The sequence below is a fragment of the Schistocerca piceifrons genome, chromosome 3, assembly GCF_021461385.2.
Source record: "Schistocerca piceifrons isolate TAMUIC-IGC-003096 chromosome 3, iqSchPice1.1, whole genome shotgun sequence".
Lineage (NCBI taxonomy): Eukaryota > Metazoa > Arthropoda > Insecta > Orthoptera > Acrididae > Schistocerca > Schistocerca piceifrons.
In genome coordinates this window covers 740,529,714-740,554,017 of record NC_060140.1, presented here as the reverse complement: position 1 = coordinate 740,554,017, position 24,304 = coordinate 740,529,714, and the positions used below count along the sequence as shown (strand labels likewise).

The window sequence follows — 24,304 nt, the reverse complement described above, 5'->3', positions numbered from 1 at the left end:
AGTAAAGATTATGGATGACAGGAAAATGATAAATGTAGTTTTATAGTACGTTATTTTATATTAAGTGATATAATGGAATTATGTAATATGAAGGTGTTATGTTCACCACCTCGGCAACACCCATATTTGTGGGCAAATAAAACCACCTTATCCTATTATTTGTCTAAGCCCATTTGATCAGTTGAACAAGAGCCCATGCAGCACAATAGACAATTATAGATTGAAAGTATTGAAATGAAATACGATGGAATCATAAACAGTCTACCAATACTTAATTTATTTTGATAATTTTTTCAATATAAAATGTTTTTCATGGAATACATACTTTAATACACTATGCACACTCTCACAGTAAATGGCTTTAGACAAAAACGTACTTTTTCCTGTGTGTGTGTGTGTGTGTGTGTGTGTGTGTGTGTGTGTGTGTGTGTTTTTTCTATATACAGTCTTTTGTATGCTCAAGCTTGGCACAATCTTTAACAAAGCAGTATGATGCTATATAAACAAAGAACAATATTTAGAATACAAGTAAAAAGTGTTTAAAAACCTTATAATCACTATGTTACAAACTATTCTCATGTTATAAACATACAACTTTCAAAATGCATGCCACTCGCATAACATGATTGTTTCCTAGCAAATTCATTCATTAAAAATACAGTTATCTGAGAGCATTACTTTGACTTGACTTCTACAGCGATAACAACTGCCAATATGATGCTGATAACCAATGCTATAAAGACCAGCACACATATTTTTCTGCGGTATTTTGCCTAGGAAAAAGAAAATTGAATTCTATTAGAGAAATAATTGTAGACAATACAAATTTGAAGCAACAAATTTCTGTTATGACTATAATGATTATCTACCTGATATCCTTCAGCCTTCTGCAGTTCTGTTCGTCCACCCTCTACATTACCATGGACATTTTCTATATTGCCTTCAATTGTATCTGTAAAGAAATTTTAAGTATTGAGTTGACAATTCATAATTTAAAACATTATCCCAAAAAAGTGTGCACAATAAACAAACAGTAAATCTTAAGATTCTTCCGCAATCTCTCCTGCATTATTTATCCAATTATAACTGCTTACCATCCTCTTGTGATGGCATCAAAAGATCTTTCTCCTCACGTAAGCTTCAACATGCTTCTACTGGTTTCAATATAATTTCAGATGGTTGTCAAAGAAATGACAAAACTTTTTATGTGAACTGCCACTTTAGTTCCACATGAAAATAACTGCTTTCTACTGAACTGAAGGCAAGATAATTTTCGTTACTAGATTGGCATACTGTTCACAGATAACAGAAAGTGGGGAAGTGTTCACATCATATTTGTGACTCCGGTGACTTTGTTAATAAAATGAAATTACTTTGACTCAATGAATCTAACTTATTCATAAGCTTCCATGTCGTCTAGCTTTTCATTAGGGCGTATCTCATCGATTCATTGTTGCTCATTGGCAGCAAGTTCAAAGTTGATGTAACAGCCCTATTTCAGTATGCCCTTTCCTCAACTTTCTTTTCATTCAGCACTGAATATTTTGAGCAAATTGACAGTGTTGCCATGGGTAGTCCTCTACCTCTCTGGTAGCAATTTTTATTTTATTTTAAATTTTTTTTTTTTTTGCAAAAGACTTTGAGGAGAGGGCACTTGATTCAGCTGACTTAAACCAAATGTCTTCTGGCAATATGTGGATGATACTTTTGCAGTGTGGTCCCACAGTTAAGGAGAACTGTAACCTTTTTGCAACAACTGAATTTATCCATGAGGATATCAAATTTAAAATGAAAATGGAGAAGGATGGCTGCCTCCTGTTTTGGACAACTTGGTCAGTCAGGAAGTGGATGTATCATTGGGGCATTCCATTTACCATAAGCCCACAGATACAGACCTACATTTGCAGGTTTTTAGCTGCCACCACCCATCACACAAACTATGGTCATCCTTCAAATGTTGGTGCACCAGGCACATGTGTCTGAAACAAGCAGCCTTGCAAAGGAGCTGGAGCACCTACAATCAGTGTTCAAACATAATGGATATTCTCCACATCAGATCAGTACAGCTTTAAGGAGGAAGAACCGGACAACCCACAAAATCAAGAGGAGAAGGAGCAGTGCAAGTCCAGGGCATTCCTCTCGTATGTCAGCAATATTTCATTGAAATTAGGCAGAATCTCGAGGAAACTCATGTCAAAGTAATCTTCCACCCACCTACAAAGACCTGTGCCCTTCTCAGTTCAGTAAACTATGATCTGCGATTGTGGAAGACTGGAATCTACAGAATGCCTTGCCAGTGGAGCAAAGCTTACATTGGTCAAACAACGTGCACAGTTTGTGAAAGATGCATTGAATATGATTGCCACACTTGTCTTTTGCTGCACAGTAAGTCAACCATTGCTAAGAAGTGCATCTCCACAGGACATTCTATGAATTATTCTGCCATGGACACATTGGCCTTGATAAGAGCCTTCTAGGATTCAATCATTAGGAATTGGTGTAAGTATGTTTAGCCCAAGATATTATTAATCATGATGGTGGCTTTCAACTGGATAAGGTGTGGGACTCAATGGCGTTTTTAATTTCTTCAGAAAGAATACATTTTATGACCAGTGACTCATCTAGTAACAGTTAATTTTATTAATTCTGACATCTGAATTACAACTCAGCAAGTGTGCATTCCAAAAGAGTAAGCATGTAACATTACCAATACACATGCGTCTGTGTGCCACAGATGGAGCAATATTTGAAAGAGGGTGCAAAACTCGACAAAGGTCAATCATGTAGTGGCTGACTTTGCGCATGGTTGTCTGCATCAGTTTTTGATATAAAGTAAATGATGTGCACTAGTAATCTCCAGTACAAGTTGTGCAAGCTTATGAACAAATCATTCTTACTCACACACACACACACACACACACACACACACACACACACACACACACACACACACACACACACACACCTGAGATTACTGTGCATTAACTAACTGTCACAGTACAGATAGAATACTGTAGCACCAAGGAATTTTGGGACACAGTGATCCATTCACCATGCCAAAGGCACATTTTTCATGAAACAGCTGAACTGACTGACATGTTACACCAACCTATGGCAAGACTCCAGCAACATCGTGCCGATGCAACATTACGTCAATTGAGTGTGCACCGCCACCACTGATGAAACATCTGGTCATTTTTAACAGGGCAGTCTTGCACCAATATGACATGCAGAGTGGTGCTGAGTCAGCATTGCATTTAATTCTCTATGTGACACTATGAGGTCCCTCCTCTCCTTCTGCAGTAGACAAATGCTCACTGGGAGTCATATACATCTGCCAAGCCAGTCATCAGGGAAGTTTCAGACAGTGACTGTAACTAGGTGGCTGCCATGCTGCTAGACCCTCCAGAATCTGCCGAACAACAAACGTGATCATCAGCCCATCACTTGTATGCCGAAGTTGGGAGTTCAGGGGATCGTGCCACTCTGACTCCATGCTGCTGTGGATGACACTGACCAGTAGCAGGCAAGCAGTGGGAGTCTGCTATCTTAGCCTATACATAGGCTGCAACCACCAGATGAGGGTGCATGTCTGTATTTGCCCTAATGTGATGAGTAACTGAGAAGTCACCTTTAACACTATCAATCTTATGCCGAGCATCTCTGAAACAATGGACAATTATAAACCCTACTGTTATATTTGGTGGCAGAAGTGGGATAAGTGGTGTTATTACCAACATCATCAATGCCATTATGAGCAAGTGGCAGCTTGTACAAACTTAAGATGCTCTTGAGTTTTCTGTTCTATGTTTCTGATTAAGTATCTCTCCACTTTTTCCTTTTCTGGCTAGAAATACACCATAATCCAGGATTAAAGGTATGTGAATATTGTGGAGGTATAAGCAAGTGTAAATAGCAGATAAGTGTCTGCACTGTCATGTAAGTTACATAGTTAACAGTCCTCCAGAGATCTATGCTTGTAGTTATGTAGGTTGAATAAGGTTGAATATCATAGAGTGCCAGAGTGTGTGTGTGTGTGTGTGTGTGTGTGTGTGTGGACCTTTTATATACATTTCTAATTCTGTGCTGTACTCCTTGTGTTTCTTTGCACAGTTGCAAGTGTCTTATGATAAGAATTTTTGTCTTTTCATCATGCAATGTCTGACTCAAAACAGTACAGCTTGGAGCTGAGATACTGCATGCATAAGAGATGGGTCACTGATCATGACACTATTGCTATTGCTGTACCACTCCGCGTCCTTCTATGATAGCAAACAATCTGCATGAGATAATTGTCAGAACCAGTGTAGCGCATTAGGGGCAAAAGATAAAGACTATCATTAAGGGAGAACTTAGCAAGTTTCAAGGACAAAATGCAATAATGAGAAAGGGATAGGTGTGTAACAGTAGTTGAAATATGGTATCAAAGGTTGGATCTGAAAGAGCACAATATGCTGAATGGTCCTCTCTGGAAAGATAGGTGAAGCTTTAGCGTTCAGGAGGTAGTTCAAGTGTTAAGATTACATTTACATAACCAGTTGTTCCCTTTCCTGTTCCACTCGTAAATCGAGCAAGAAGAAAACAACTTTATTCGGCTTCATACAAGCTTTTAAGTTTTGTTAGCTTATCTTTGTGATCCTTACACAATACATAAGTTTGTGCAAGTAGATTCATTCTGCAGCAGTGGGAGATTAAAGGGGGGGGGGGTGGGGGGACCCCACCCCTGGCCTCTAATCTTGCGACCCAGGAACAGACCATTTTTCATTCAATACCCAAACAAAGCCAAAATATATTCAACAAGCAAGAGACAGTTTAGAGTTCAAGGCCCCATGCATATGCAAATTACAAACATAAATGACTACCTATTGTTAAGCCGTGGCCTTTGTCGATAAGTGTTTCCAGAATTTTAGAATTCTTGTGAAGCATTGCATGAAATTTAAAAACTGTACAATTATAACAAGTTATCTGCTAGATGCCATTATTCTACATGAAATGTTTTTGACTCTTGTTGCACCTAAACAGGTGTACTGTACGTACACTTTAAGAAGTAGACACCCAAGTGCAGTATAGAACTTCATCATGATTTATTAATTTTTCAACTAAAGTATTATAGTTTAAAAATTATTTTTGAGATTAGCAATTGTTATATAGTTTATTTTATGAATACGAGAATCGAACCAGAAGAACTAACATACTAGCAAGACTCTTCTAGATTTGAGCAACAGTGTTTACCATTACAATCGTTTGGACTTTATAAGCCAGAACTAATTGTATAAAAATGTTTTGTAATATTTTTTTTCCCACTAAACACACCCTAAATCGCATAAATTTTTATCTAGTTATAGTCAGCCCCTTAAAGGGGTGCACCCCACTTTCTCTGTGGCAGCTTCCCTGCTAAACATAAATAACAGATCTGAACAACTGAGAAATTATGTGATGATTTCTTTAACAAAAGGAAAAACATATCTATTAAAGAATAGCAACAAGTGCAATCAATTTGAACCCTATTGCCATAAAATTATGTTATTTAAAAAAATTATGTTATGACTTGTAATGACACCAAATGAAGATAGTAGCAATTGCTGGATACAACAAAGGCTAAATATTACCAAATAATTTTCGACAGCATTCAATACTGAATAATTTTTGACAGCACTCGTGATGGAAGCAGTACTGACCAAATGAGCCATATAATCAGACAAGTCCATATAGGAGATAACATTGAGGAAATTCAAGAATTCTTCCTAGTTTTTTTCTATGTCAGGAAAGACTGCAGAGGATAAGTCAAAAGATATTCAACAGCAACTGGCAAAAGATGGGCTGGATATTATGTTTGCAAGCCTCAAGGTTAAGAAAATGACATTTCACTGTCAGCTATAAATGGAGGAATACAATGAAAAATTCAAGAAGTCAATCCAAAAACTCTGTTCAATCCCTGTGCTAATCATTCCTTAAATCTTTATGGAGTTCATGCATTCTCATATATTCCCTCCAGCATTACCTGTGTTAGATGTGTAGAGTAGTTATAGTTACGTGGTTGTGGAAAAACCCGAGAGGGAGCTCGGCAGGGGAGCACATGGTCGTGTTTGCGCACTTGAAGGAATTTATATGCCAGAGAAAAATTAATAAAAACAGAACTAAGAGTGACACGGAGGTGTGTGTTGGCACCCATGGACAGAAAAATATGTAAAGCTAAATTATATAGACATACCACAAAAATACATAACAGCTTAAAAGTTATTGTTGTCATAAAAATTGTAAATTTATGTAAGTTCAAAAGCTAATATCTCAGCAATGTTTCAGCCCATTAATATGAGCAAAGTGTTTACGGATGCAGCTAGTAGAGCTGCATCGAGCAATTATGGCCAATTTAGAACAATATGTACCATTTTTGAATGAGAGGTCAGAATATGGGATTCGACAGAGAGAAAATGTGATTTAGTAATAAATAAATTTAAAGAAAACTGTGTTTTCAGTAATAAATAAATTTAAAGACATGAAACTAGCAGCAGCATTCTAAAGTTTAAAGAGGTAGGTGAATAATTATTTATGTATTTTTATTTGTTTATTTATGTTTAGTATAAAAAATCCGGGAAAAGAAAAATCATGGAAGAACATTATTTGTGAAAAAAAAGTGGCAGATACAAAAGCTTGGACTTTAAATTGTTATTCCAGGATAATTTCGATATTTTTCATTGTACCATATTTGTTTTTGTGTTTAGTTTTAGAATATTCGTATTTTTTTTGTCAAACGTTGTTTTCAGTTAGGCAATCGTTTGGAGGGTGTATAGGGTGACCATATTTGGGGCAGTAGGGTTCGAGCAACGCTAAGAGCCACATGTGCTGCCCATCTGGGGGTAGTGTTGGGTTGGTAGCCATGATCGGAGACAAGTGTGTAGTGACGTTCAAAAACGATCAAGTTGAGCGCAACATAGTGGTTTAGGACAGCAGACAACATTGTATTTTGTGAATTGTGAACAGACTGCTGACTGCTGTGATCAGACATATGAATTTTATAGTGAAGTTTTATAGCATCTGTCATTAACGGTTGCTTACGTAAAAGCACCTCAGATTGCATTTTAAGTGTTTAGTCAATATATTGAAGACTATTCGTGGAAAAATAGAAATTAACTATGTGTTCAAAATATAAATGAACAATAGTAACATAATATTTTAAATTTCACTGCAATATGTGCCTGCATTTTTTATTACTTTTTATTCCAGCTAGAAAATCGAGTTTACGACACGTGGGAGCTGGCACACTATGACAAAAAACGTAGCCAAACACTGAGACCAGCCACATCTCTTGAGTCACTCAATTAAGCCGAGTGTTGAGTGCACCAATATATATTTTTTTGTGCCATAGCATGTGACACTCGAGCTAAGTATTCAATCTAAACCAACTTTTTTTTATCAAAAATCGAGGAACAGCACCAACACAAACCATATGAATATTTTCATCATTTTCAGCATATTTTTACAGTGCATAGTGCCCAGTACAGTAGTACTATGGGGGCTCATCCAGGTTCTTCTTAACTGAACAGGCTCAGTAAGCAGATAAGGATTGTGTTTGAAAGTGAAGAAGATTGGGAGAAACACGCTGGAGTTTGCCAAGCAGTACGCTGAGTCTGACATCGACCAGAAAAGTGGGAGTTGAAGCGCTGCTGGCTGTCAAACATCGATGTGCTGACTTCGCCACTGCACTCCACAGCTGGGACCGCTTCTGCTGCCAACCGCCTCGCCTCGCCTCGCCTCGCCTCGCCTCACGCCAGTCGACAGTGTCAGGCAACAGTGATCACGCAGCAGCAGTCTCAACAAAGATAAGTGTTGGCAGCAGGCGCATTAATTTCTCAATCTTCTATCTCACAGGCAGTGTACCTATGGAGTCTGAATTTAGTGAGATTGTGATACAGAAGTCAGCTAGTGATGTTGGTCTACAGGGAGTGGGAGTGAGCCTCAGCGCCCACATGGATAGGGAGAAGAAGCAGAAGCTAGTGCAGTGGCTACACTTAGGTCATTAATGAGCCAAATGAGGGAATTCAGAACTGAATTAAACACTTATATAGGGGATATGGAAAGTTCTTTGGGGACAAAAATCATGAAATTAAATGATCAATTCAAGGATATATCAGAAAAATTTGAAGAGGGATAATGGTTCAAATAGTATTGGCTTGGCAATTATGTTAAGTGATGAGCATGTATCAGCTGTGCAACCTGCGGGAAAAAATGTGTGCTGTGATGTTGAGAGTGTGTATGCGAATGACGGCAGAAATAGCAATGTGTTAAATGCAATGGAACTTTCACCAGTGGTAAGAGGTATAAATTAAGTGGAGGCCACAGTGCCTGATTCAAATGTTGTTGTAGATGGAGATATACAGATAGGTACATGCTCCAGCAATGTGAATGTATTAAATAGTGAGCAGGCAGTAGACACTGTATCAGATGACGTCATGGGTCATGTAATGGAACTGAAAAATAGACCTCACTTTGTTATATTAATACATTAAAGTTCTGTTAAAAAGCATTTGCTTACTATGATATTAGGATAGGTGTTACAATCAATAATTGATACTGAAATTCTATGTTCTTTGTAGCTATGATAGTGATCTTTGCTCATCAACCGGCTTTCGGCCACTTGAGTTTTGGCCGTGGTGGAGTGTATTCGTTTTCAAGTTCTGGCAACAAATGTGTGTTTTTGTTTTAAACAAACTGTGGAATACTGTGTCATAATTTCGTTAGTCCACTGATAATTAAAAACCCACACCTTTTCTTGGACCCAGAGCAGCAAAGGAATCATCGCCTAGACAACGAGAAGCCACATGGACAATGAAGACTCAGCAGCATAAACAAAGGAGACATCATGGTCAGCTCTACAAAGTACTACACAGCCATTGGCCAGACTGTAATGGTGTCCTTATGGAGATAACTTTTCCAGCATAGTAGAGAGGGTTCATGATAGTCATGATGTTGATATGTGGCACAGGGCTGCAGAAAGAATGTGTTGCTAATGTATGATAGGGAAGGTACCAGTAAGCAGGCTACAGTTCCTGTAACTGATGAACAAGCAGTACTTATGGGTGAAGTTTTTAATGTGCAGAATGTCACTGCAGGTGCTGATATTGTGGTTGAAACTGTGAGGGATTCTCTTGATTCGAGTAAGTTTATGTATGTTGCTGATGGTATGAGTGAAGAAGCTGGGCAGGCACATTTTTTCAAGGAAGCATGGGAGAATAAGGCAGAGTGATTTTGATTCTGAAGATTGGGTAGCCAGGGCAAAATGGTTTCAGAAGAGGGCAACTGAGGATTGGGAGATAAGCAAGCACGATTGTGCCAGGCAAATCAGGGATTTATGTAGCGAAAGTGAAGTGTTCAAACACGCTTACAAGGAAATAGTTAATGGGGATAAAGATGTTAAATCACTCAATGAACAATGTATATATGTTGATGGGAAAAGGTGGTATAGGTGATAATAATACTGTGAATAATGATAAAATTAGTGAGTAAGGTGAGGATGTTGATGAAATCCAAAATTTCATAGTGTGTAATGATGAACAACAAATAACCATGCATGAAGAGCTAAATACTGAATGGCTGGGGAAAGATGAGTGTAATTATGATGCTGATGATGGTTAATTTTGCAAATTTGTACCAGCAGTTGATACCAGAGACCTGGGAGAAATAAAAATATACAGTTGCTAGAAAGCTAGGGTGATTGAGTGTAGGAAACTGTGGAATTAAAAAGGCCTTTTATTTAATATTTTCAGGGGATAAGGATATTGAATCTTTTAGTGAAGAGCAGGTGTGCACAATGACTAAAGATTGTATACATGAGATAGAGGAGGATTTGTTGTCCAAAACAGAACTGAAGCATGGTTTTATTGAAAAGGTGCAGCCGGTAATAACTGTTGGTGTGGCAGGGGTCTGTGAAACTGGTGTGGTGGATACTGGGGTGGCAGAGAGCTTTTATGATCATATTAAGAACAGGGAAGCTGTGGAATTTCCATTCACAGTGGTGAGAATTAAAAATGCTACAGGAACTTTCAGTAAACCAATGAGAAAGGAGGTAGTTCTAGATGCACACATTAGAGGTGAAGTATTTAGTCACTCATTTTTGGTGATCCCAAATTTAAGTATGAATCTGGTGTTGGGGATTGATTTCCTGAGTAAATATGAGGCATATGTAGATTGTAAGGACCAGATGGTGGAACTAAACACTGTTGAGGGGAGAAAAAGGGTTAAATTCAAAAATGCACTCAATGACGAAGAATTGGTGGTTAGTTTGCATGTAGCACAGTGCTTAATGGATAAGATGGAGGTTGAGAAAAAGAGGAGTAAAGTAAATGGTACGAAGGGGATTTCTGAGGTTGAGAAGGCAGAATTATATCAATTATTGAGTAAAAACAAATTGGTGCGCTTCATTCTAGATGCTAAGAGGTTGAACAAAATAATTGTAAGGGAAACTGAACACCCTGAGAACATGGATGAATTGATTTTAGGGTTCAAAAATGTGAAACTCTTAACAACAATAGATTTGACACATGGGTTTTGGCAGGTGCCTTAACTGTGGAAAGCAGAAAGGATATCGCCTTCTTGTTTGAAGGCGGGGCCTGTCAATACAAAGTAACCCCTTTTGGACTATGCATATGTGTATCTGTATTCATGAGAGCTCTCAGTTATGTGCTGGGAAGTGAGCTCATGAGAAGACTGACAATTTACGTAGACGATATCCTGATTGCTACATCAACTTGGAGGGTGCACTATGGTTTTTTGCAAGACGTGTTTACAGCTTTGAGAAATTGCAGGGGGGGGGGGGATGACTCTGAAATTGAAAAAGTGTGAGTTTGTGAAAGCATGTATTGTCATCAGAGGGTCTTGTACCCTATGAAGAAAAGATAAAGGCAATAGCAAAGCGTGCCAAACGAAGAAATCGCAAGCAACTGAAATCATACATCGGAATGGTAGGGTTCTGCTGAAAGTTTGTAGATGATTTAAGCCTTAATTCACCAAACCTATCATGATTGTTAAAGAAAAATGCACCATGGGCGTGGACTGCTGACTGTGATAGGGATTTTAATAAAATCAAGAATAGTTTTAAGTAACGGTAGAGTACTATGTTACCCAGATATGTCACTCCCATTTTACCTTGCCACTGACAGCTCAGACTATGGGACAGGTGCTGCTCTATTTCAAAAGAAGTTGGTTGATGGAAAGATGGAACACCGTAATATATCATTTGCACGTAGGATGCTAATTAAGCATGAGTGAGCCTATGGTATATCTGAAAAGGATTGTTGGCTGCAGTGTGGGGGTTCATGAAGTTCCGGGTATACTTGGAAGGGCATGAGACCACTGACCATAAGGTCCTCAGTTATTTGCAGGATTGTAGCATATTGAATAAGAGGCTCACTAGGTGGGCAATGTTCTTACAAAGGTTCCAGTACGAAATAGAATATGTTAGGGGCACTGAAAATGTGGTTGTGGATGCTCTCTCACACTTGCCAAGAGGAAGTGAGGGGAACAGTGAAGAGGAGGAAGAGAGTACAGAATTTAAGATGATATATATGCGGGGTGTGGAAGGAAAAAAATGGATTAGGAGCACATGCAAGGACATGAGGTGAATACAGAATGCGGAACCAATTTTGAAGCCAGTTAAGACCAGACCGGGTACAAAGGGCCAAGAGGAGTTGGAGAGATTTTACACTATATTTAAAGGGGTGTCGTTCCGCACAAAGAACGAAAGCAAAGAGGAGTGGCAACTGTGCTGGCGTGAGGAACATGTCCAGTCACTAATTAATTATGTGCGTCTGAGCCATGGGCAGTGCGGGGCACGAACATATATAGGGGTACTACAAGACTATGTGGTGTTCAGTAACCTGGGCCATAGGGTGAGAAAGCAACTAGGTGCTTGTGACAGGTGCCAGCAAGTAAAACACAACACAGTTGCCAGTCAAGAGGAAATTCAAAACATCTTGCCCAAAAACTCTAAAGAGCTCCTAGAAATCGATGTGTTCAGCCCTTTACCAACTAGTAGGGGTGGGCAAAAGTACATTCTGCTGACAGGTTTATTCTCCAAACATGTGAAGATGTATGGGATGAAAAAGGCCACTAGTGGGACTATGATTACAAAACTAGAGTCCTACTACAATGAAATTGGTAAGCCGAAAGCATTGCTCTCTAACAATGGGTCCCAATTCACCTCCAAGGTATGGGAGAACTTCATGGAGCAGAGAGGTGGGAAACACATAAAGATCTCAGTTTATTACCTGGCAGAAAATACAGCCGAGAGGTACATGGAAGAGGCAGGCATACTGCAGCCACAGACATACCATCTGGGCAGAATATGTGGCCAAGTTTGAGGACATCATGAACAGTGTCAAAAGCAGTGTCACTGGGTTCACGCCTCATGAAGTAATGTGGAATAAAAAGGCAGCCAGCCTGATGGCTGAGGCAGTGAACTTTCCACCAGGCACATCTATTTCTGAACAAGAGAGACAGAAGCTAACTACTGGATAACTGGCAAAAGGGGCCTTACAGGGAAAACATAGGTATGATTTAAGATACAAGCCTACAAAGTACAAGGTGGGTGACCTAGTATTAGTAAACACAAAGGAACGGTCAAAGGATTTAGATGGTGAGATCAAAAAGCTTTTTGAATTGTACCATGGCCCATTTGTTGTGGTAAGCTGACCTCCCAAATGCTTACAGGTTGGAGTATCCTAAGTAACATAAACCATTGGGACTCAGGAATGTAGCTGAGATGTGACTGTACAAACAGCCACTACAATGGGGTTGAATCTTTTTTTTTTTTTTTAATAATAAGAATAGGTGTTTACTTAATGGTGCATATATACTGATATTATCACGTGTATGTTAGCTAAGTTTTTTTCTTCTTCCAAGGGACTCCTTGCTGCATACTATTTACACATGTGTTTAGTTTTAAGAATTTTCTGGATGGCTTACAGGTTTTCATGTTTATCTTGGTAAAAGTACAGTGGTACTTGAAGTTGTGGAACAGCTGGTTGCCACAGATAATTCTCTCACAATGACGAATGATACAGGTAACAACATTTGTAGTCACTGTACAGCACTTATATCTACATGATAGGATGTGAATGTGAGAGAGGGGCACTGGGTGTCATTTTTATTATTGTTTATAATGATACAAATATTGATTCAATTTTTCTTGAGTGGTGATTGTGATTTGGTCACACACCAAATTTTATTTTGGTGTGTGGGGGTGGAGATAGTTCAGCATGGGATTGACTGATGAGAATATGGAATTGAATGGCACACATATAATATGTTCTTGTACTGACTGAAGAAATGTTTGGATTTGTGGGGGATATACAATGTTTTTATTTTTGTTTATATGCTTAAGATTACTTAGTTTCAGGGGAATATAGGCTGATTTGTGGATTAGTTTGCGCCATGGGGTATTTTATATATTTTATTTTATTCAGTTTGCAGTGCTGTAATTTTCATTGATCATTGAGCAGCAGTTAGATTATTGTTTGGGTTAAAACTAGAGACAGGATGGTTGCTGGAACCTACTGCGGAACCCATCATACAATAAGTTTTTTAGTACTATTCTGGTCATATATTTTCTTAGTTTCACTTTGGTTAGAGAAACCTTGTCTCAATGTTGTACAGTTGCAAAGATTTGGGCTGTTTCTGTTCTTGAATGGAACAATTTGTTGCTATCAAAGAAAAGACTGTAGCCAGCATGTATTTCTTGGTAACACTACCACCTGTATGTTTGTGTCAGGTTTTGTCCTGAAATTTGGCTTTAACTGTGTCGAGTCTGGATAGCAGAGGGGGTGGGTTTCAATCTGACTGGTTCTTGGTACCCTCACACCTTTGCTGATAGGAAATTGATCTGGTGAATTTCGTTTATTCCTGGCAGAATCAGGTTAGCTGACAGGCATGAGAACTTGAGAAACAGCACCTGAAGTCTGAGCTGCAGCCACTGATGCAGGTCAGAGGCATGCCACAGAGGACAACAAAAGGTGTAGTGTTTACTGTATGTGCTGCATAATTTCTACTAAGAAATACACTGCATCAAAATAAAATTACAATATTTAGAGGACTTTAAAAAAAATTGCTGGTCCACCTTCAATTCGTTTATGTTTTGTTACTTACAGCCTTTGGCCAGTCACATCAGCATCATGGAAATGTTGATGAATAAATGTATTTAGTGTAAGTTTAGTTAAGTTGGGATAGGAAGTTCTGCTGCATAAGATAATATAGGGACTTGTTCATTTCGATTTTTCTGTTATCATATGTAGAGTTTCCTTTTGTGTATTATTTTGTGTCTGAGGCCGCAGAATGGGTCTGGTGCTACTTGCAACACCATGCACTGTATTTATGGAGTAGCAAGTGGGGGTAACTGTGAACGTACAAGCTTTGGGGGAGATTAGAGCAGCATTTTTCTGCTGCAGAGAACATGGCTGGCTGTTGCTGCGGGACCATGGTGAGCAGCTACTAATTACGCGGCAGTGGAAAACCCTGAGAGGAAGCTTGGTAGGGGAACACACGGTTGTGTTTGCACACTTGGAGGAATTTATATGCCAGAGAAAAATTAATAAAAACAGAACTAAGAGTGACACAGAGGTGTGAGTTGGCACCCATGGACAGAAAAATATGTAAAGCTGCACCACAAAAATATATAACAGTTTAAAAGTTATTGTTGTCTTAAAAAAATTAAATTTATGAAAGTTCAAAAGCTAATATCTCGGCAATGCTTTGGCCGATTGATATGAGCAAAATGTTTATGGATGCTGCTAGTAGAGCTTCATCGAGCAATCTTAGCTGATTTAGCAGAATATGTACCATTTTTGACTGAGAGGTCAGAATATGGGATTTGACTTAGAGAAACTGTGTTTTCAGTAATAAATAAATTTAAAGAGATAAAACTAGCAGCAGCATTCTAAAGTTTATAAGAGGTAGATAATTAAGTATGTATTTTTATTTGTTTGTTTATGTTTGGTATCAAAAATCTGAGAAAAGCGAAATCATGCAAGAACATTTGTGAAAAAATGGTGGCAGATACAAAAAATTGGACTTTAAATTGTCATTGCCTGGAAAATTTACATATTTTTCAAAGTATCATATGTGTTTTTGTGTTTAGTTTTAGAATATTCATAATTTTTTCCTCAAACATTGTTTTCAGCTAGGCAGTTGTTTTGAGGGTGTATAAGGCGGGCATCTTTGGGGCAGTGGGGTTAGAGCAATGCTAAGAGCCGGATGTGCCACCCATCTGGGAGTAGTGTTGGGTTGGTAGCCACGATCGGAGACAAGTATGTATGTAGCAACATTCGAAAACGATCAAGTTGAATGCAACATAGTGGTTTAGGACAGCACACAATAGTGTATTTTGTGAATTGGAACAGACTGCCGAGTGCAGAGATCGCGACATATGAATTTTATAGTGAAGTTTTGTAGCATCTGTTATTAACGGCCACACTTACATAAAAGCACCTAAGATTCCATTTTAAGTGCTAAGTCAATATACTGAAGACTATTCATCGAAAAATAGAAATTAACTACTTGTTCAAAATATAAATGAATATGAGTAACTCAATATTTTAAATTTCACCCCAATACCTGCCTGCAATTTATTTTTTATTTTATTTATTTATTTATTTATTTACTTATTTTTTTTCAGCTTGAAAATTGAGTTTACGACAGGTGAGAGCTGACACACTGTGACAAAAAATGTAGCCAAACATTGAGACCAGCCATGGCTCTGGGGCCACTCAACTACGCTGAGTGTTGAGTGTAAGAAATAAATATATTTTCGTGCCATAGGATGTGGGGGCTCAAGCTAACTATTCAATCTAACCTAACTTTTTTTATCTAAAATCGGCAAACAGCACCAACACAAACCATATAAATATTTTCATCATTTTCAGCGATTTTTTAAAGTGCCTAGTGCCCAGTACTGTCACATAGTCATCCTTATTTTCTACGTACACTGGAGATAGAAATTACTTGAAAAGAGAAGTTTGAAATGATTATCTAAAACTGGATTGCTCATTACAATTCACTTAAAGTTACAGAACAAAACACAGAAACAACTATTAGTATTTTGGAAGATATGCTAGATAACCCAAGGAAGAAGGGAGGGGAGTAAAACAGTGCTGGGTGAACTAGCTCATGACAGTGGCTTATCAGTTCAAGAAGTAGTTCACAAATCATTTTTTGAATGCATTGTAGGAAGTGCCACGACAATAAAAAAGACAGCCATGAAGGAAATCACCAAAAATTTCCAAATTGTTGAAAGAAAATTTGTGCTTCAACCTTTCTATGACACACTCGCTGTACCATTGAAGAAATTGGTCAGAATTTACAATGAAATTGATAAGGTGGAGGTGCTTCAAGAAATAAAAAGTTAGCATAGGCATCTAAGTGCAGCTGATACCAGTGTGGACATTGCTACTAGATGGGACAGCCTTCAATTTATAATTAAATAGAACTTCCGGGCACTGTTGCCCATAAAATCAGTTATAATACAATTATTTCATGACTATTTGTGTCTCAGCTGCATCATGCAAGAGAAGTTTTTCTAATCTGAAAGTAATTAAAAAATTATCTTCGCTCTACGATCAAACAATAACATCTAGTCAGTCTGTCCATTTTATCAACTGAAAGGGAAGTTTGAAATGAAATAGATTTTAATGAAGTTATTGAGAATTTCAGTAAAATAAAAGCATGAAAACATATACTATAATAATAATAACAAGAAGAATAAGAATAATAATACCGATAATAACTGCTATCTTGTATCAAGGTTATGAAACTGATATTATTAATGTACAAGCTTTGTTTTCAGACACACAAAAGCTAATTTTCTTATCACATTCTTTATTAATTCTTTCCTATCTACTTAATGTTTTCTGTGGTAAATGCTGAATCATATTCTAAGTTTCTCAGCTGTATGTTTAAGTATGTATATTACAATTACTAGAGCATAAAGTACATACTGTTTTTGTCAGTCATTATATCTATATTATTTGTTTTTTTACAAAATGTATGCAACAAATACATTAATCTCTAAGCAGACCAGGGGCCTCATTAAGTTACACTGCCCTGGGCCTCCAGCAGCTTAATCTACCACTGTTCTGCAGTCAGGTCAGTAACAATGATTGCATTTACATTACCTCTATTTTGCTCTTCTTGGAATGGTACTTTCTTGACAGATGGCCTTCCTTCCTGCAGGTCAAGCAAGTAAATTCTCCTCTTAAATTTTCCTGAATCAGGTTCTTCCTTGTGCCCACATGCTCTTTCCTCCAGCCTTGACAAAATTGCTGACAGGAAATTGGACACCTCCTCCATGTCACTCAATCATTCTTCTTCGGAGTTGAGCCACTCTTGGAGTTTCGGAATCATTTGCTGATCCTTGGGCACAGTGTCCCAGGACATGACCAGGACATGGAACTTCATCAGAAGGGTTCTGAGGATCTCTGCCGTGATCGCTACATCTGATGGTTTCACCAATGCCCTTGAGCTGACTTGAAATGTTCATGATTTTCACAATACACCACAACTCTGGATGACTCAGATTCATTCAGTATTCATGAAAGTTCTTCATAAAAGAGAATTTGTTCACTTCAGAAGTTTGTTCACGATTTGCGCACAGTTTTTCCCACATTTCGCGAGCAGTAGTGCATGTCATCAAAAATTCGAGTTGCTAGTACTTGATTGTGGTCAAAATGCAACACATGGCAGGAGCATTATCTTTTACCCTCAGTTTTCCATCCGATCTCATCAAATCCTCAGGTTTTGCTCTGTGGCCACCCACCACATCTCTAATGGTGTAGGCATTCGACAAAGCCCTAATTTGAAATTTCCACGGCTAGAAATTCAATCTGTAGATTTCACAATGCTTCTTGTGATTCCTTCACCTGAATAGGCATGAAAATGAAGCAGAAGGCAATTCCAATCATGTATCAAACAAAAGATTTAATAAACTTCTGTTCTGAAATTTTGCAATTAAACTGGGCTTGAAATGTTCATGATTTTCACAATACACCACAACACTGGATAACTCAGATTCATTCAGTACTCATGAAAGTTTATCATAAAAGAGAATTTGTTCACTTCAGAAGTTTGTTCACGATTTATGGAATTCAAATTCAGATCTAGGAATATAAGTGAACACCTTCAATAGGTCTTAATACAAAGCAACAACCTTGAAACATCTAAAGAAATGTGACTGTGGCATTATCAGTATCTTAGGCAGCGAGATTTTAAAAGTGAAAATAGCATTTCAATTTCAATAATATCATGTCAGAAAAGGGCAACCTGAGTTTTGTAAGAGAGAGGGTTTCTACATCTGTGCCGATTTGTGGGTAGAAGCATTTCTATTTCAAAAAAAAATATTATATTTTAACTCAGCATATGTTCAAGAATTGTGCAGCAAACCGATGTTAAGGATACTGGTCTGTAATTTTGCTTGTGTGCTCTTTTATCATCTTATATACAGGAGTTACCTGTGCTTTTTTCCAGTCACTCGGGACTTGGTGCTGGGCTAGTGATTCATGATAAATGTAAACCAAGTACAGGGGGCCAAGACCATAGAGTACTCTCTGTAAAACTAAACAGGGGTTCCATACAGATCTGTCAACTTATTTGTTTTCAACTCTTTCAGCTGCTTCTCTACACCAGGGATGCCTATTAATAAGTCATCTATACAGGAGTTTGTGTGCTGGTAAAATGATGGTACATTTGTATGATCCTCCTGTGTGAAAGATTTCTTGAATGCAAAATTTAAAACTTTAGGTTTCCTTTTGCTGTCTTCTACTGCAACAATAGACTGGTGAATGAGAGACTAGAGAGAAGACTTTGAACCACTTAGCAATTTTATGTACGACCAAAATTTTCTCATGTTCTTCACAAGATCTTTTGCTAAGGTATGATGATGGAAGTAGTTGTATGTGTTGCACATTGACCTTTTTAAAGACATGAATTTCTGCTAACTTCTGTCTGTCATTTGCACATTATTTTTTGAATTGAGAGTGCAACAGCCTTTGCTTTTGCAGCATTTTCTGAATTTTGTGGCGAGTGATGTGCCTGCAGTGATACTCACAGAATGTTGTAAATGGCTTATGAGTAAGTTCTGACTGAATTCTTCTCCTATTGCCTGAAGTAGCATATTTTACAACCATGATAAGATGTGATTGATTAATAGGATGATATATAACGTGGAAAGGACTGAAAGAGAAAGCTGCCTGGCAGAATTTTATACAGAGCAATAGTTAATCATTGCTACCACTTAGTTTGAGAAGCATGAAGGAAGGCTACATATGTGGAAAACACTTGGAGACATTGGAAGGTTCAGGATTCATTATATAATGACAAGGAAAATTTTGGAACCAGATTTTAAACTGCAAGACATCTCCAGGGGCAGATGTGGACTCTGACCACAATCTATTGGTTAAATACTGTAAATTAAAACTGAAGAAATTGCAAAAATATAGGAAATTAAGGAGACATGATCTGAATAAGCTGGAAGACACAGAGGTTGTTTAGAATTTTAGAGCGAGCATTGGGGAAACGACCGAGCGAGCACTGGGGAAACGACCGAGCGAGCACTGGGGAAACGACCGAGCGAGCACTGGGGAAACGACCGAGCGAGCACTGGGTAAACGACCGAGCGAGCACTGGGTAAACGACCGAGCGAGCACTGGGTAAACGACCGAGCGAGCACTGGGTAAACGACCGAGCGAGCACTGGGGAAACGACCGAGCGAGCACTGGGGAAACGACCGAGCGAGCACTGGGGAAACGACCGAGCGAGCACTGGGGAAACGACCGAGCGAGCACTGGGGAAACGACCGAGCGAGCACTGGGGAAACGACCGAGCGAGCACTGGGGAAACGACCGAGCGAGCACTGGGGAAACGACCGAGCGAGCACTGGGGAAACGACCGAGCGAGCACTGGGGAAACGACCGAGCGAGCACTGGGGAAACGACCGAGCGAGCACTGGGGAAACGACCGAGCGAGCACTGGGGAAACGACCGAGCGAGCACTGGGGAAACGACCGAGCGAGCACTGGGGAAACGACCGAGCGAGCACTGGGGAAACGACCGAGCGAGCACTGGGGAAACGACCGAGCGAGCACTGGGGAAACGACCGAGCGAGCACTGGGGAAACGACCGAGCGAGCACTGGGGAAACGACCGAGCGAGCACTGGGGAAACGACCGAGCGAGCACTGGGGAAACGACCGAGCGAGCACTGGGGAAACGACCGAGCGAGCATTGGGGAAACGACCGAGCGAGCATTGGGGAAACGACCGAGCGAGCATTGGGGAAACGACCGAGCGAGCATTGGGCAAACGACCGAGCGAGCATTGGGGAAACGACCGAGCGAGCATTGGGGAAACGACCGAGCGAGCATTGGGGAAACGACCGAGCGAGCATTGGGGAAACGACCGAGCGAGCATTGGGGAAACGACCGAGCGAGCATTGGGGAAACGACCGAGCGAGCATTGGGGAAACGACCGAGCGAGCATTGGGAAACGACCGAGCGAGCATTGGGGAAACGACCGAGCGAGCATTGGGAAACGACCGAGCGAGCATTGGGAAACGACCGAGCGAGCATTGGGAAACGACCGAGCGAGCATTGGGAAACGACCGAGCGAGCATTAGGAAACGACCGAGCGAGCATTAGGAAACGACTGACTGAAATGAGGGAAAAAAATACAGAAGCAGTTGAATGGTGTAGCGTACCATATGACTTTGCTAAAATGTTATGTAGTACTATCTCGATAGTACCAACAGGTGATGATTAGTAATCACGAAAATATTTTCTGCTTGGTAAGATTGTATGTGCTTATTGCGCGTGGGAAATCATTTCTGTCCATGCTTGTAACTGGCTGGAGATGGATGTAGTGTTTCTATCGGATGGGGTGACTGGCTGTGATGATTTCTCCTTACAGCTGACCCCCACCTTGGTGTTACACCATCCTCCATGGAGTAAGGATGCCCATGATAATCGCGAATTACATCATGAGACAAAAGAAGTCTCATAACACACGTAATACTGATTTATCATATGGCACAAGCATTATATGAGGTGTTTCTAAATTGTAAATGTTGGACAAATATAAGCAGATAAAATAAATATTTTGTTCTATCATTTAGTAGAATATGGAAGATAAGAACACTTGCGTCCAATTTCCAGCACAAGACCAACTGCATCAGAAACAAAGTCAACGGAAAGAAGAGAGAGAGTAGAGAGAGAGAGAGAGAGAGAGAGAGAGAGAGAGAGAGAGAGACAGGAAATTTACTAGTGTCAAGTTCATCATCTCAGACCAAGTTATAATGTCTGAACCTGTCCACAACCACCGAGATAAGCTATGAGAGATGAAATAGTAGAGGCAGCAGAGCATCAAATATGGAAAAAGACAAGGCCTAGAAGAAATCCTTGGATACCAAAGGAGATACTGAATTTAACTATTAAAACAAGAAAATTCACAAATGAAGCAGACAAAAGGGAATACAAACATTAAAAAATTAGACTGACTAATCAGGAATGGTTAGAAGACAAATGCAAGGCTAAAAAACCTTGTATAACTAAGGGAAAGTTACAAGCAGCCTATAGGAAAATTAGAGGCTGCTGGACAAAAGAGAAACACATTTATGAATATCATCAGGAGCTCAAACGGGAAACCAGTATTTAGCAAACAAGGGAAAGCTGAAAGGTGGGAGGACTACACTGAGGAGCTATACAAGGAAAACAAACTTGGAGACAATACTGTAAAACAGAAAGAGGAAGCAGATGCAGATGGAATGAGCGATTTCTCAGAACAACTGATAACCTTGGGACAGTCAGCCAGGATAAAACCACTGCACCTGGTGTGCAAGATGCATGAGATGGCAAAATACCCTCAAGACTTCAAGAAGTATATAACAATTCCATTTACACAGAAAGCAGTGTGTAACCAAGGGTGTGTATCAATTCGCTGCCACTATTGATAATTATAAACCAATCCTTTGAGCAGAGTTATTTTCAAAATATATTGAATATGCTGAGATAAAATCACTATTCAAAAAGAGATCAACAGAAGGGCAGGGTGAATTACTGCCTTATCTATCTTCTGCTGGTCCTCTCCAAGGTGTCTGAAAATATCACAGTCCAACAAATTCAAATATTTCTTACTATAAATGACAATTTTAAGAAAGGTTTGAATTCCAACAACGTAAGGCACTGTAAATACCATCAATGAGTTTACTCAAAAGATATGCTCTAAATTACATAGGGGAAAAAAAAAATAAAAAAAAAACATGAAGGAATGTTCCTTACTTTTCCAGAAATTACACATATATGGAATCAGGGACACTGCTTTACAATGGTTTAACTCTTACTTAACAGATAAGAAACAATGAGTACACCTAACTTCAAATTCAAGCAATTACTCCTAAAACTGTGAAATTATTTCCCAAGAAGTCCTGCAAGTTTTGATATTTGGTCACTATCTGTTCCTTGTTAACCATTGTCTAATGCTCCCTCTGAAACTCTCGACAACCTTTGGTTCCTTCAACTTAGCCAGGTCCCATCTCCTTAATTTCCTTCTTTTTCCAATTTCTTCAGCTTTAATTTACGTTTCATAATGGTCAGAGTCCCTGGAAATCTTTGGAAAGCACAAGAGATATTGAATTTAATGGATGAAAGGAGAAAATTTAAAAATACAGCAAATGAGGCAGGGGACGGAAATACAAACGTTTAAAGAATGAGATTGAGAGGAAGTGCAAAAATGCTAAGCAAGAATGGCTAGAGGAGAAATGTGAGGATTTAGAAGCATACTGCACTAGAGGAAAGACATACCACCTACAGGAAAATTAAAGAGGCCTTTGGGGAAAAGAGAAGAAACTTTGTGAATATAAAGAGCTCAAATGGAAAACCAATCCTAAGCAAAGAAGGGAAAGCCATAACATGGAAGGAGTATATAGCCGACCTATGCAAGAGAAATTAAATTGAAAGCAATATAATAGAAAAGGAAGTGGATGTAAATGAAGATGGGATGGAACATATGATACTGTGAGAACAACTTAACAGAGGTCTGAAAGATCCAAGTAGAAACAAGGCCCCAGGGGCAGACGATATTCCATCAGAACTACTGATGACCTTGGGAGAGCCAGCCATGACTAAACTCTTTCTTTTGGTGTGCAATATGTATGAGACAGGTAAGATACCCTCATATTTCAAGAAGAATGTAGTAATTCCAATTCCAAAGAAATCAATTGCCGACAGGTGTGAAAAAAACTGAACTATCAGTGTAATAAGTATTGGTTTCAAAATACTAACATAAATCCTTTACTGAAGAATATAAAAAGTGGTAGAAGCCGACCTCAGGGAAGATCATTTTGGATTCCAGAGAAATGTAGAAACATGGGAAGCAATACTGAAGCCTTCTCTTAGAAGACAGATTAAGGAAAGGCAAACCTGTGTTTAAAGCATTTCTACACTTGGTGAAAGCTTTTGACAATGTTGACTGGAATACTCCCTTTTAAATTCAGGAGGTAGCAGAGGTAAAATGTGGGGAGCAAAAGCTATTTACAACTTGTACAGAAACCAGATGGCAGTTATAACACTCAATGGGCATGAAAGGGAAGCAGTGGTTGAGAAGGAAGTGAGACAGGTTCGTAGTCTATCCCTGATGTTATTCAATCTGTACATTGAACAAGCAGTAAAGGAAATGGAAGAAAAATCTGGAGCAGGAATTAAAGTTCGGGGAGAAGAAATAAAAACTTTGAGGTTTATCAATGACATTGTAATTCTGTTAGAGGCAGTAAATGACTTGAAGAGCAGCTGCATGGAATGGACAGCATCTCCAAAGGAGGCTACGAGATGAACAACAACAAAAGCAAAACAAGCATAATGGAATGCAGCCGAATTAAATCAGGTGATGCTATGGGAATCAGATTAGAAAACAAACACTTACAGTAGTAGATGAGTTTTGCTATTTGGGTAGCAAAATACCTGATCATGGCCAAAAGAGAGAGAATAGAAAATGTATAGTGACAATGGTAAGAAAACATTTCTGAAGAAGAGAAATTTGTTAACATTGAACATAGATTTAAGTGTTGAGAAGTCTTTTCTGACGGTATTTTTCTGGAGTGTAGCCTTGTATGGAAATGAAACATGGATGATAAACAGTTCCGATACAAATAAAATACAAACTTCTGAAGTGTGGTGCTACAGAAGAATGATGAAGATTAGATGTTTAGATCATATAACTAATGAGGTGGTACTGAAAAGAATTCAGGAGACAAGAAAGTTGTGGCACAGCCTGACCAAAAG

General features: G+C 39.0%; 1 protein-coding gene across 1 annotated transcript in view; it reads right to left on the bottom strand.

The window, feature by feature from the left end:
* Positions 1 to 255: 255 nt before the first annotated feature.
* The window catches only part of LOC124788026 (syntaxin-7), a 98,351-nt gene continuing 74,302 nt past the window's right edge, over positions 256 to 24,304 (bottom strand). Inside the window, exons 5-6 of the mRNA XM_047255086.1 lie at positions 870 to 952; positions 256 to 773 (exon numbers count right to left, since the gene is read on the bottom strand). Of these exons, the coding sequence (XP_047111042.1) occupies positions 675 to 773; positions 870 to 952 (182 nt within the window). The 3' untranslated portion in view covers positions 256 to 674. The remainder of the gene's footprint in view (positions 774 to 869; positions 953 to 24,304) is intronic.